We start from the raw sequence: 13,280 nt of genomic DNA, 5'->3' as shown, positions 1-13,280 counted from the left end.
GACAGTGTGGGACCTTCAGTGTTGTGTGTTGACAGTGTGGGACCTTCAGTGTTGTGTGTTGACAGTGTAGGACCTTCACAGTGTTGTGTGTTGACAGTGTGGGACCATCACAGTGTTGTGTGTTGACAGTGTGGGACCTTCAGTGTTGTGTGTTGACAGTGTTGGACCTTCACAGTGTTGTGTTGACAGTGTGGGACCTTCACAGTGTTGTGTGTTGACAGTGTGGGACCTTCAGTGTTGTGTGTTGACAGTGTGGGACCTTCAGTGTTATGTGTTGACAGTGTGAGACCTTCAGTGTTGTGTGTTGACAGTGTGGGACCTTCAGTGTTGTGTGTTTACAGTGTGGGACCTTCAGTGTTGTGTGTTGACAGTGTGGGACCATCACAGTGTTGTGTGTTGACAGTGTTGGACCTTCACAGTGTTGTGTGTTGACAGCATGGGACCTTCACAGTGTTGTGTGTTGACAGTGTTGGACCATCACAGTGTTGTGTGTTGACAGTGTTGGACCTTCACAGTGTTGTGTGTTGACAGCATGGGACCTTCACAGTGTTGTGTGTTGACAGTGTTGGACCTTCAGTGTTGTATGTTGACAGTGTTGGACCATCACAGTGTTGTGTGTTGACAGTGTTGGATCTTCACAGTGTTGTGTGTTGACAGTGTTGGACCTTCACAGTGTTGTGTGTTGACAGTGTTGGACCTTCACAGTGTTGTGTGTTGACAGTGTTGGACCTTCACAGTGTTGTGTGTTGACAGTGTGGGACCTTCAGTGTTGTGTGTTGACAGTTTTGGACCTTCACAGTGTTGTGTGTTGACAGTGTTGGACCATCAGTGTTGTGTGTTGACAGAGTGGGACCTTCAGTGTTCTGTGTTGACAGTGTTCGACCTTCACAGTGTTGTGTGTTGACAGTGTGGGACCTTCAGTGTTGTGTGTTGACAGTTTTGGACCTTCACAGTGTTGTGTGTTGACAGTGTTGGACCATCAGTGTTGTGTGTTGACAGTATGGGACCATCACAGTGTTGTGTGTTGACAGTGTGGGACCATCACAGCGTTGTGTTGACAGTGTGGGACCATCACAGTGTATTGTGTTGACAGTGTGGGACCTTCAGTGTTGTGTGTTGACAGTGTGGGACCTTCAGTGTTGTGTGTTGACAGTGTTGGACCTTCAGTGTTGTGTGTTGACAGTGTGGCACCTTCAGTGTTGTGTGTTGACACTGTGGGACCTTCACAGTGTTGTGTGTTGACAGTGTTGGACCATCAGTGTTGTGTTTTGACAGTGTGGGACCTTCACAGTGTTTTGTGTTGACAGTGTTGGACCATCACAGTGTTGTGTGGTGCCAGTGTGGGACCTTCAGTGTTGTGTGTTGACAGAGTGGGACCTTCAGTGTTGTGTGTTGACAGTGTGGGACCTTCACAGTGTTGTGTGTTGACAGTGTTGGACCTTCACAGTGTTTTGTGTTGACAGTGTTGGACCTTCACAGTGTTGTGTGTTGACAGTGTTGGGCCTTCACAGTGTTGTGTGTTGACAGTGTTGGACCTTCAGTGTTGTGTGTTGACAGTGTGGGACCTTCACAGTGTTGTGTGTTGACAGTGTGGAACCTTCAGTGTTGTGTGTTGACAGTGTGGGACCTTCAGTGTTGTGTGTTGACAGTGTGGGACCTTCAGTGTTGTGTGTTGACAGTGTGGGACCTTCAGTGTTGTGTGTTGACAGTGTGGGACCTTCAGTGTTGTGTGTTGACAGTGTTGGACCATCACAGTGTTGTGTGTTGACAGTGTGGGACCTTCAGTGTTGTGTGTTGACAGTGTGGGACCATCACAGTGTTGTGTGTTGACAGAGTGACGCCATCACAGTGTTGTGTGTTGACAGTGTTGGACCTTCACAGTGTTGTGTGTTGACAGTGTGGGACCATCACAGTGTTGTGTGTTGACAGTGTGGGACCATCACAGTGTTGTGTGTTGACAGTGTGGGACCATCACAGTGTTGTGTTGACAGTGTGGGACCATCACAGTGTTGTGTGTTGACAGTGTTGGACCATCAGTGTTGTGTGTTGACAGTGTGGGACCTTCACAGTGTTGTGTGTTGACAGTGTAAGACCTTCACAGTATTGTGTGTTGACAGTGACACCATCACAGTGTTGTGTGTTGACAGTGTAAGACCTTCACAGTATTGTGTGTTGACAGTGTAGGACCATCACAGTGTTGTTTGTTGACAGTGTTGGACCATCACAGTATTGTGTGTTGACAGAGTGACACCATCACAGTATTGTGTGTCGACAGAGTGACACCATCACAGTATTGTGTGTTGACAGTGTTGGACCATCACAGTGTTGTGTGTTGACAGTGTTGGACCATCACAGTATTGTGTGTTGACAGTGTTGGACTATCACAGTATTGTATGTCGACAGAGTGACACCATCACAGTATTGTGTGTTGACAGTGTTGGACCATCACAGTGTTGTGTGTTGACAGTGTTGGACCATCACAGTATTGTGTGTTGACAGTGTTGGACCATCACAGTATTGTATGTCGACAGAGTGACACCATCACAGTGCCGAGAGATACAGATGACACTGACCTCAACCACCCACATGGACACCATCATCATAGCGGCGTCGGCCGCCATCTGTGGCACAGTGATCCTGGCCGTGATGGCCTTCATCTGCTGCAGCAGGGGCCAGGGCGGCCAACAGGCCAAGCAGGGGGACCCGGCCATACTGAGCCCTGGCTCTCCACCCCTGGCCTCCCTGGGCACGCTGGGCAGGGGCACCAGACCTGACTGGGACAGTGTCTCCATGTACTCACAGAGGTCCATTCCCAGAGCCCGGATGTATCACATGGAGAAAGGTGAGTTCCCTCCTAACTCACACCGAAACTACGACGTTGGTACAACGTTCGAATAAGTTTTAACACCTCCTAACCAGTTATAACAACCAATATAGCAAGTTGTAACAACGTTCTAATACGTCATAAACACGTTAAGCCAAGATGTAACAACTTTATTATAAGTTGTAACAAGCGGAAAATAGAGACAGTTTCGGTTTGTGTTTCCAGGGGTTACGCTAAAATGTTGCAATAATTGTGTGGCAACATCTAGCTTGTGTCACAGCCTCGTGCGACGCTTTCACTATGATTTAATATAGCCTCTTCAGGAACTGTTGTTATACTATTTAATTATTTATTTATATACAAAAAGGTATATTGTACTGTTAATACAAGGAGCATACATTATAGGTACTAGTATGGTCTTCTTGGCTTGGTTACTCCTGTTGATTGACGAATTTCAAGAGCTCGCATGAACTATTTACTCCTTGGACAGGTTCCGTCAACAACGGGTTCGTGTCGGAGGACGCGAGGTCGCACATCTCTCAAGCATCGCTACGTCACCCTTCACGGTCTCACTCCGTGGCCGGAGGTCACAGGTCATACTCGGCCCTGGCTGCTACTTCAACCCACGCCTTCATGCCAGCACTCCACCTCACTACACAAGGTTAACATAAGAGGGAACATCATGCTGACCTATGCTGGGGAACATCATGCTGACCTGGGCTGGGGAACACAATGCTGACCTGGGCTGGGGAACACAATGCTGACCTGGGCTGGGGAACACAATGCTGACCTGGGCTGGGGAACACAATGCTGACCTGGGCTGGGGAACACAATGCTGACCTGGGCTGGGGAACACAATGCTGACCTGGGCTGGGGAACATCATGCTGACCTGGGCTGGGGAACACAATGCTGACCTGGGCTGGGGAACACAATGCTGACCTGGGCTGGGGAATATCATGCTGACCTGGGCTGGGGAACATCATGCTGACCTGGGCTGGGGAACATCATGCTGACCTGGGCTGGGGAACATCATGCTGACCTGGGCTGGGGAACATCATGCTGACCTGGGCTGGGGAACACAATGCTGACCTGGGCTGGGGAACACAATGCTGACCTGGGCTGGGGAACACAATGCTGACCTGGGCTGGGGAACACAATGCTGACCTGGGCTGGGGAACACAATGCTGACCTGGGCTGGGGAACACAATGCTGACCTGGGCTGGGGAACATCATGCTGACCTGGGCTGGGGAACACAATGCTGACCTGGGCTGGGGAACACAATGCTGACCTGGGCTGGGGAATATCATGCTGACCTGGGCTGGGGAACATCATGCTGACCTGGGCTGGGGAACATCATGCTGACCTGGGCTGGGGAACATCATGGTGACCTGGGCTGGGGAACATCATGGTGACCTGGGCTGAGGAACTTCATGCTGACCTGGGCTGAGGAACATCATGGTGACCTGGGCTGAGGAACTTCATGCTAACCTGGGCTGGGGAACATCATGGTGACCTGGGCTGAGGAACTTCATGCTGACCTGGGCTGAGGAACATCATGGTGACCTGGGCTGAGGAACTTCATGCTGACCTGGGCTGAGGAACATCATGCTGACCTGGGCTGAGGAACTTCATGCTGACCTGGGCTGGGGAACACAATGCTGACCTGGGCTGGGGAACACAATGCTGACCTGGGCTGGGGAACACAATGCTGACCTGGGCTAGGGAACACAATGCTGACATGGGCTGGGGAACACAATGCTGACCTGGGCTAGGGAACACAATGCTGACCTGGGCTGAGGAACACAATGCTGACCTGGGCTAGGGAACACAATGCTGACCTGGGCTGGGGAACACAATGCTGACCTGGGCTAGGGAACACAATGCTGACCTGGGCTGAGGAACACAATGCTGACCTGGGCTAGGGAACACAATGCTGACCTGGGCTAGGGAACACAATGCTGACCTGGGCTAGGGAACACAATGCTGACCTGGGCTAGGGAACACAATGCTGACCTGGGCTAGGGAACACAATGCTGACCTGGGCTAGGGAACACAATGCTGACCTGGGCTGAGGAACACAATGCTGACCTGGGCTAGGGAACACAATGCTGACCTGGGCTAGGGAACACAATGCTGACCTGGGCTAGGGAACACAATGCTGACCTGGGCTAGGGAACACAATGCTGACCTGGGCTGGGGAACACAATGCTGACCTGGGCTAGGGAACACAATGCTGACCTGGGCTAGGGAACACAATGCTGACCTGGGCTAGGGAACACAATGCTGACCTGGGCTAGGGAACACAATGCTGACCTGGGCTGAGGAACACAATGCTGACCTGGGCTAGGGAACACAATGCTAACCTGGGCTAGGGAACACAATGCTGACCTGGGCTAGGGAACACAATGCTGACCTGGGCTAGGGAACACAATGCTGACCTGGGCTAGGGAACACAATGCTGACCTGGGCTAGGGAACACAATGCTGACCTGGGCTAGGGAACACAATGCTGACCTGGGCTAGGGAACACAATGCTGACCTGGGCTGAGGAACACAATGCTGACCTGGGCTAGGGAACACAATGCTAACCTGGGCTAGGGAACACAATGCTGACCTGGGCTAGGGAACACAATGCTGACCTGGGCTAGGGAACACAATGCTGACCTGGGCTAGGGAACACAATGCTGACCTGGGCTAGGGAACACAATGCTGACCTGGGCTAGGGAACACAATGCTGACCTGGGCTAGGGAACACAATGCTGACCTGGGCTAGGGAACACAATGCTGACCTGGGCTAGGGAACACAATGCTGACCTGGGCTGGGGAACACAATGCTGACCTGGGCTAGGGAACACAATGCTGACCTGGGCTGGGGAACACAATGCTGACCTGGGCTAGGGAACACAATGCTGACCTGGGCTGGGAATACAAATATACCCTCAGGAGTATCGTAGCGTAACAAAGTCAGTAAGATGTATACTCTTTAGTTCTCGACCACACCAACTTCTGGGTCACGTTAGCCAAAGTCACTTACTATGATATTTGTGTTGAGTTTGGCTGTTGGCGCCAGAGACGACAGGAAGAATGCAACACTAACCATGAACTTTCCTCATGTTTCACTGTAATTTAACACACAGTTACATTTAGTTAAAGATCTGGATATTATGACATGTTCATTACAAATAACTTATTAATATATATTAGTGAACTAATGCATATATCTGACTTTTTTGCAGGTGTTAATAAAACTTGATTCTCAACAGAGCCAAAACCATTATTTTTGAAAACGTATTGAAAATGGTTATGGAACAAAAGTTATGTATTCCCTGAGGGGCAGAAAGGTCCACCGCCGATGGGAAACATATCCACAAGAAAATCAATAACGGTAAAATATTATTGCATTTAATTTCAGGTCAATTAGGAACTAGTTCAGGTGCTCGCATCACGTGCACTATGGTGCTTGTACAGTCACGTGCACTATGGTGCTAGTGGAGTCACGTGCACTATGGTGCTTGTACAGTCACGTGCACTATGGTGCTTGTACAGTCACGTGCACTATGGTGCTAGTGGAGTCACGTGCACTATGGTGCTGGTGCAGTCACGTGCACTATGGTGCTTGTACAGTCACGTGCACTATGGTGCTTGTACAGTCACGTGCACTATGGTGCTTGTACAGTCACGTGCACTATGGTGCTAGTGGAGTCACGTGCACTATGGTGCTAGTGCAGTCACGTGCACTATGGTGCTAGTGGAGTCACGTGCACTATGGTGCTTGTACAGTCACGTGCACTATGGTGCTAGTGGAGTCACGTGCACTATGGTGCTAGTGGAGTCACGTGCACTATGGTGCTTGTACAGTCACGTGCACTATGGTGCTAGTGGAGTCACGTGCACTATGGTGCTGGTGCAGTCACGTGCACTATGGTGCTTGTACAGTCACGTGCACTATGGTGCTTGTGGAGTCACGTGCACTATGGTGCTTGTACAGTCACGTGCACTATGGTGCTAGTGGAGTCACGTGCACTATGGTGCTGGTGCAGTCACGTGCACTATGGTGCTTGTACAGTCACGTGCACTATGGTGCTAGTGGAGTCACGTGCACTATGGTGCTGGTGCAGTCACGTGCACTATGGTGCTTGTACAGTCACGTGCACTATGGTGCTTGTGGAGTCACGTGCACTATGGTGCTTGTACAGTCACGTGCACTATGGTGCTAGTGGAGTCACGTGCACTATGGTGCTGGTGCAGTCACGTGCACTATGGTGCTTGTACAGTCACGTGCACTATGGTGCTTGTACAGTCACGTGCACTATGGTGCTAGTGGAGTCACGTGCACTATGGTGCTGGTGCAGTCACGTGCACTATGGTGCTTGTACAGTCACGTGCACTATGGTGCTTGTACAGTCACGTGCACTATGGTGCTAGTGGAGTCACGTGCACTATGGTGCTGGTGCAGTCACGTGCACTATGGTGCTTGTACAGTCACGTGCACTATGGTGCTTGTACAGTCATGTGCACTATGGTGCTTGTACAGTCACGTGCACTATGGTGCTTGTACAGTCACGTGCACTATGGTGCTTGTGGAGTCACGTGCACTATGGTGCTTGTACAGTCACGTGCACTATGGTGCTAGTGGAGTCACGTGCACTATGGTGCTGGTGCAGTCACGTGCACTATGGTGCTTGTACAGTCACGTGCACTATGGTGCTTGTACAGTCACGTGCACTATGGTGCTAGTGGAGTCACGTGCACTATGGTGCTGGTGCAGTCACGTGCACTATGGTGCTTGTACAGTCACGTGCACTATGGTGCTTGTACAGTCACGTGCACTATGGTGCTAGTGGAGCCACGTGCACTATGGTGCTAGTGCAGTCACGTGCACTATGGTGCTTGTACAGTCACGTGCACTATGGTGCTTGAATGTGACATGACTGGAAGTGTAGATTAATTCCTCGTCCTACTTACAGAACTCAGCATGTCGCAGGGGTCGCTGGGCTCCCCGCAGCTGGGTGCTGGGAGGCTACAGTCCCTGCCTGTCAGCCCCAGCCAGGTCTGGCTGGGCGCTCCGGTCACCTCCACCGCCGCCAGAAGGTTTACCAGAGCCAAGTCTTCCCGCAGCGAGAGTCGACATCAGAGGTCCAAGTCGGGTGAGCGCTCTACCTCGCGACACAGTCATGCGGGGTCCTCGCGGCACAGTCATGCGGGGTCCTCGCGACACAGTCATGCAGGGTCCTCGCGGCACAGTCATGCAGGGTCCGCCCACTCCTTAACAGGCTACGACACTGACGGCTGCACAGACCATGACATGGATATCTACATCGCAAGAAATCCTACTCGCGGGGGGCTTGTTCAACTGTAGACCAGATCTCTAATCAAACTAAGTTCTAGCGAAAGAATCTTTTGGTGTGTATCGAGTACAAAGGGCAGGGTTGTAAGAGCCGTCCGGGACCAGGGTAATGGGGCCGTCCAGGATCATGGCTGATGAAACAAACTTCCTCCTGGACGATTGTCGTTGTGCAGGTTTGGGTCAAGAAAAGATGGCTTTCTTCAGTTAATTGGGAATTGATGTTAAATAGGTACAGGCCACAACGTCATTAGTGATATGTACCGAACTTTTTACTTATAATAAAAATGTTGTTTATAACTGTCAGAGACAAAATAAAAGTGTTTACTGCCTCCCAAGTGCTTCCTTCGCTCATTACCTGAGGTGTTATGCCAGACTTCTCAGTAAACCTACACTACCGTACCCACAGGTGTCAAGTCCAACGTATGGATTGAAATGCAATGAGTAATGTCATTTTCTCAGATCAATTCATATTTTGCAAGAATGGAACTTCTTTCACATAAGCAATCCGTTTTGGAATGAAGTTCTCTTACAGATGCACTCCACTGTTGCAATGTTATTCTCATACAAATGTGTTCAGCACTTGTAATGTTATCAACCTTGGAAAGGCTCGTCTGACTCAAGTTGATTTTCATGAATGGAATTGATATACATATAATTTATGTAAATTAATGTACAGCATAAATATAATTTTAATTAGAAATATTATGTAAAAATAATCCATAACAAAAATATTTATTAGTCTCTATTTTGCATTATATAACTTTGTTTCATAAAACAGTTACTTACTGATGTTGAGAGGTTGTGGCTATGGTGGTGGTGGTGGTGTGTGTGTGTGTGTGTGTGTGTGTGTGTGTGTGTGTGTGTGTGTGTGTGTGTGTGTGTGTGTGTGTGTGTGTGTGTGTGTGTGTGTGTGTGTGTGTGTTGGTGGTGTGTGTGTGTGTGTGTGTACTTACCTAATTGTGCTTGCGGTGGTAAAGCTCTAGCTCTTTGGTCCCGCCTCTCAACCGTCAATCAACAGGTGTACAAGTTCCTGAGCCTATTGGGCTCTATCATATCTACACTTGAAGCTGTGTGTGGAGTCAGCCTCCGCCACATTACTTCCTAATGCATTCCATTTGTCTACTACTCTAACACTGACAAAATTCTTTCTAACGTCTCTATGGCTCATTTGGGCACTCAATTTCCACCTGCGTCCCCTAGTGCGTGTGCCCCTTGTGTTAAAAAGTCTGTCTTTACCCTATCAATTCCTCTGAGAATCTTGTATGTGGTGATCATGTCCCCTCTAACTCTACTGTCTCCCAGTGACGTGAGGTTTAATTCCCGTAGTCTCTCCTCGTAGCTCATACCCCTCAGTTCTGGTACTAGTCTGGTGGCAAACCTTTGAACCTTTTCCAGTTTAGTCTTATGCTTGACTAGATATGGACTCCATGCTGGAGCCGCATATTCCAGGATTGGTCTGACATATGTGATATATAATGTTCTGAAAGATTCCTTACACAAGTTTCTAAAGGCCATTCTTGTATTAGCCCTCCTGGCATATGCCGCTGATGTTATCCTCCTGATATGAGCTTCAGGGGACAGGTCTGGCGTGATGTCAACCCCCAGGTCTTTCTCTCTCTGACTCTTGCAGGATTTCATCTCCCAAATGATACCTTGTATCTGGTCTCCTGGTCCCTACACCTATCTTCATTACATTACATTTGCTTGAGTTAAACTTTAACAACCATTCCTGCATTCCTGCAGGGGAGCCGGTCGGCCGAGCGGACAGCACGCTGGACTTGTGATCCTGTGGTCCTGGGTTCGATCCCAGGCGCCGGCGAGAAACAATGGGCAGAGTTTTTTTCACCCTATGCCCCTGTTACCTAGCAGTAAAATAAGTACCTGGGTATTAGTCAGCTGTCACGGGCTGCTTCCTGGGGGTGGAGGCCTGGTCGAGGACCTGGCCGCGGGGAAACTAAAAAGCCCCGAAATCATCTCAAGATAACCTCAAGATAGCTTGTCCAGGTCTTCTTGAAGCCTCAAGCTGTCCTCCTCTGTCTTAATCCTTCTTATAATTTTGGCGTCGTCAGCAAACATTGAGAGGAAAGAGTCTATACCCTCTGGGAGATCATTTACGTATATCAAAAACAGGATAGCCCGAGTACAGAGCCCTGTGGGACTCCACTGGTGACTTCACGCCATTCTGAGGTCTCACCCCTCACTGTAACTCTCTGCTTGCTATTGCTTAGGTACTCCTTTATCCACTGGAGCGCCCTACCAGTTACTCCTGCCTGTTTCTCCAGCTTATGCATCAGCCTTTTATGGGGTACTGTGTCAAAGGCTTTCCGACAGTCCAAAAAAATGCAGTCTAGCCATCCTTCTCTTTCTTGCTTAATCTTTGTCACCTGATCGTAGAATTCTATTAAGCCTGTAAGGCAAGATTTACCCTATCTGAACCCATGTTGATGGGTTGTCACGAAGTCTCTTCTCTCCAGATGTGTTACTAGTTTTTTCTCACAATCTTCTCCATCACCTTGCATGGTACACAAGTTAAGGACACTGGCCTGTAGTTCAGTGCCTCTTGTCTGTCGCCCTTTTTGTATATTAGGACTACATTAGCCGTCTTCCATATTTCTGGTAGATCTCCCGTTCCCAGTGACCTACTATACACTATGGAGAGTGGCAAACAAAGTGCTCCTGCACACTCTTTCAATACCCATGGTGAGATTCTGTCCGGCCCAACAGCCTTTCTCACGTCCAGCTCCAATAGGTGCATCTTGACCTCATCTTTTGTAATTTCGAACCCTTCCAAGGTCGCCTGGTTTGCTGCCACCTCTCCTAGCGCTGTGACCTCTCCTTGTTGTATTGTAAAGACCTCTTGGAACCTTTCGTTGATTTCGTCACATACCTCTTTGTCATTCTCTGTCTACCTGTCCTCACCCATCCTAAGTTTCATCACCTGTTCCTTCACTGTTGTCTTCCTCCTGATGTGACTGTTTAGTAGCTTTGGTTCGGTCTTGGCTTTATTAGCTATATCATTTTCATACCATTTCTCAGCTGCTCTTCTCACACTAACATACTCGTTCCTGGTTCTCTGGTATCTCTCTCTACTTTCTGGTGTTCTGTTATTGCGGAGGTTCCTCCACGTCCTTTTGTTCAGCTCCTTTGCTTTCATACATTCCCTACTAAACCACGGATTCTTCGTTTGCTTCTCGGGTTTTTCACCGTCGGGCCGGGATAAACCTGTTTACCGCCTCCTGACACTTTTGGGTGACATAGTCCATCATGTCTTGTACGGACTTAGTTTTGAGTTTGTGTCCCATGGCATATCCCTTAGGAATTTATTTATCTCCTCATAGTTTCCCTTTCGGTATGGACCCTTTGTTTCCCAGTTCTTTTTTGGGGGAGATAATTCCTAGCTCAACCAGGTACTCAAAGCACAATACACTATGATCACTCATTCCCAAGGGGGGCTTCCAACTTAACTTCCTTTATATCCGACTCATTTAGGGTAAATATCAGATCAAGCAAAGCTGGTTCATCCTCTCATTTTTGTTAGTCCCTTGACGTGCTGACTTAGAAAGTTTCTTGTTGCCCCGTCCAGCAGCTTAGCTCTCCATGTGTCTGGTCCTCCATGTGGATCTCTGTTCTCCCAATCTATCTTCCCGTGGTTGAAATCTCCCATGATTAGTAGTCTAGATCCGTTCCTGCTAGCCACAGAAGCTGCTCTCTCTATTATATTGATGGTGGCCAAGTTGTTTCTATCATATTCCTATCTGCGTCTTCTGTCGTTCGGTGGGGGGTTATATATGACTACTACTATGATTTTCTGTTTTGTTTTATTTGTAATTCCATCTATGTTAGTGTACATTGCCTTGAAGCTCACTTTCTTCTGTTCATTTCCTTGCCCCCTTCTTGGTAAGCATTCTGCTGGTGGGGAAAGCTGTTCCCTGGGTGTGAAGATCTGTGAGTGGGTTTGCAGGGTCTTAGAGGATTTTGGGGTGGGGGTGAGGGTTCAAGGGAAGGGGGTACATGTAGGGTATGGGGTAAGGAGATAGGGGGGACATGGAGATACTGAGTGAAGAAGGAGGGGGGGGGGAAAGGGATAGGGAGGGTATGGGATGAAGGTGGAGGGGGGACAGAGGGGAGAAGACATGAGGGGGGACATGGTGGGAATGGGGGGAGGGGGTGACAGGGTCGAAATGGGGTGGGGGGAGGAGGGAGGGTTGGGTGAGCATTTGAGTGGGGGCAGATAGGGTGAGGGGAAGGGAGGGTTTCTATGCAGAGGGGGGTGGTGGTGTTGCCCTCCCCTCTGGTGTTGCTGGGATGTTGGTTGTGGGTTCCCCTCTTGTTTCTGGGAATGTTGTATTGGGGGCTTTGATTTCCTGGTTTACTCCTCTCTCCCTGCACTTCCTCCTTGCCTCTGCTGCCCTGGCTCTCTCCTCCTTCATCCTGTCCCTCTGCAGGAATACTTTCTTGTATTCCTCCACATACTGCAGATGACTTCCTTTCTAAAATAACCTCCTTCGTGGTCTCGTTTGTAAACACCACCTTTACCAGTCGGTTTCTGTCATTGTTGTACCAGCCCAACCTGAAAACCTTCTCAATGTTTTGTTCAGCCCCTTCCATCTGTAACCCCTTCAGTATCCCATGTTCTGCCTCTCTGTCCTTGCTATTCCATTCCTGCCTATTGGATCCTTCCTGTTCTTCGATGCCTATAACTATCACTGATCTTTTTCTTTCTAGCAGCTGACTAGTGCACCTTGCTGCTTTCTGTGAGGTAGCTGCTTGCATGGCTACCTCCCTCATCACATTTTATTGGTAATCCCATCGATGTTTCAATACATTACCTTGAAGCTCACTTTCCTATATCCATTTTTACCCTCCCTCCCCACAAGTGTAGGAAGTTGTTCCATAGGTATTTATACTTTGGTAGGCTCATCCTTCTGTGAGGTAGTTGCCAGGGGTTCAGGGGGAGGTGGAGTGGGGGATGGAGGGCTTAGGTCTTGCCCAGGCCTGCTTGGGACAGGAAGACATCCTTGGGGTGATGGGGCAGGGAGTGCTTGAGGTTGGGGGGGCAGGGATATCTCGGGGAGACGATGAGTCACAATAACGTGGCTGAAGTATGT

The 13,280-nt window shown here is 49.2% G+C and overlaps 1 protein-coding gene across 1 annotated transcript in view; it reads left to right on the top strand.

Annotated features, from left to right (window-relative positions):
- LOC123745138 (uncharacterized) overlaps window positions 1-8,356 on the top strand; it is a 108,715-nt gene extending 100,359 nt beyond the window's left edge. The window contains exons 6-8 of the mRNA XM_069300380.1: window positions 2,532-2,842; window positions 3,315-3,485; window positions 7,793-8,356. Of these exons, the coding sequence (XP_069156481.1) occupies window positions 2,532-2,842; window positions 3,315-3,485; window positions 7,793-8,184 (874 nt within the window). The 3' untranslated portion in view covers window positions 8,185-8,356. The remainder of the gene's footprint in view (window positions 1-2,531; window positions 2,843-3,314; window positions 3,486-7,792) is intronic.
- The last annotated feature ends 4,924 nt before the right edge of the window (window positions 8,357-13,280 follow it).

This window comes from Procambarus clarkii, chromosome 44 (genome assembly GCF_040958095.1).
Source record: "Procambarus clarkii isolate CNS0578487 chromosome 44, FALCON_Pclarkii_2.0, whole genome shotgun sequence".
NCBI lineage: Eukaryota > Metazoa > Arthropoda > Malacostraca > Decapoda > Cambaridae > Procambarus > Procambarus clarkii.
The sequence above is the reverse complement of the archived record's forward strand: the minus strand, read 5'-3'. Positions and strand labels throughout refer to the sequence as shown.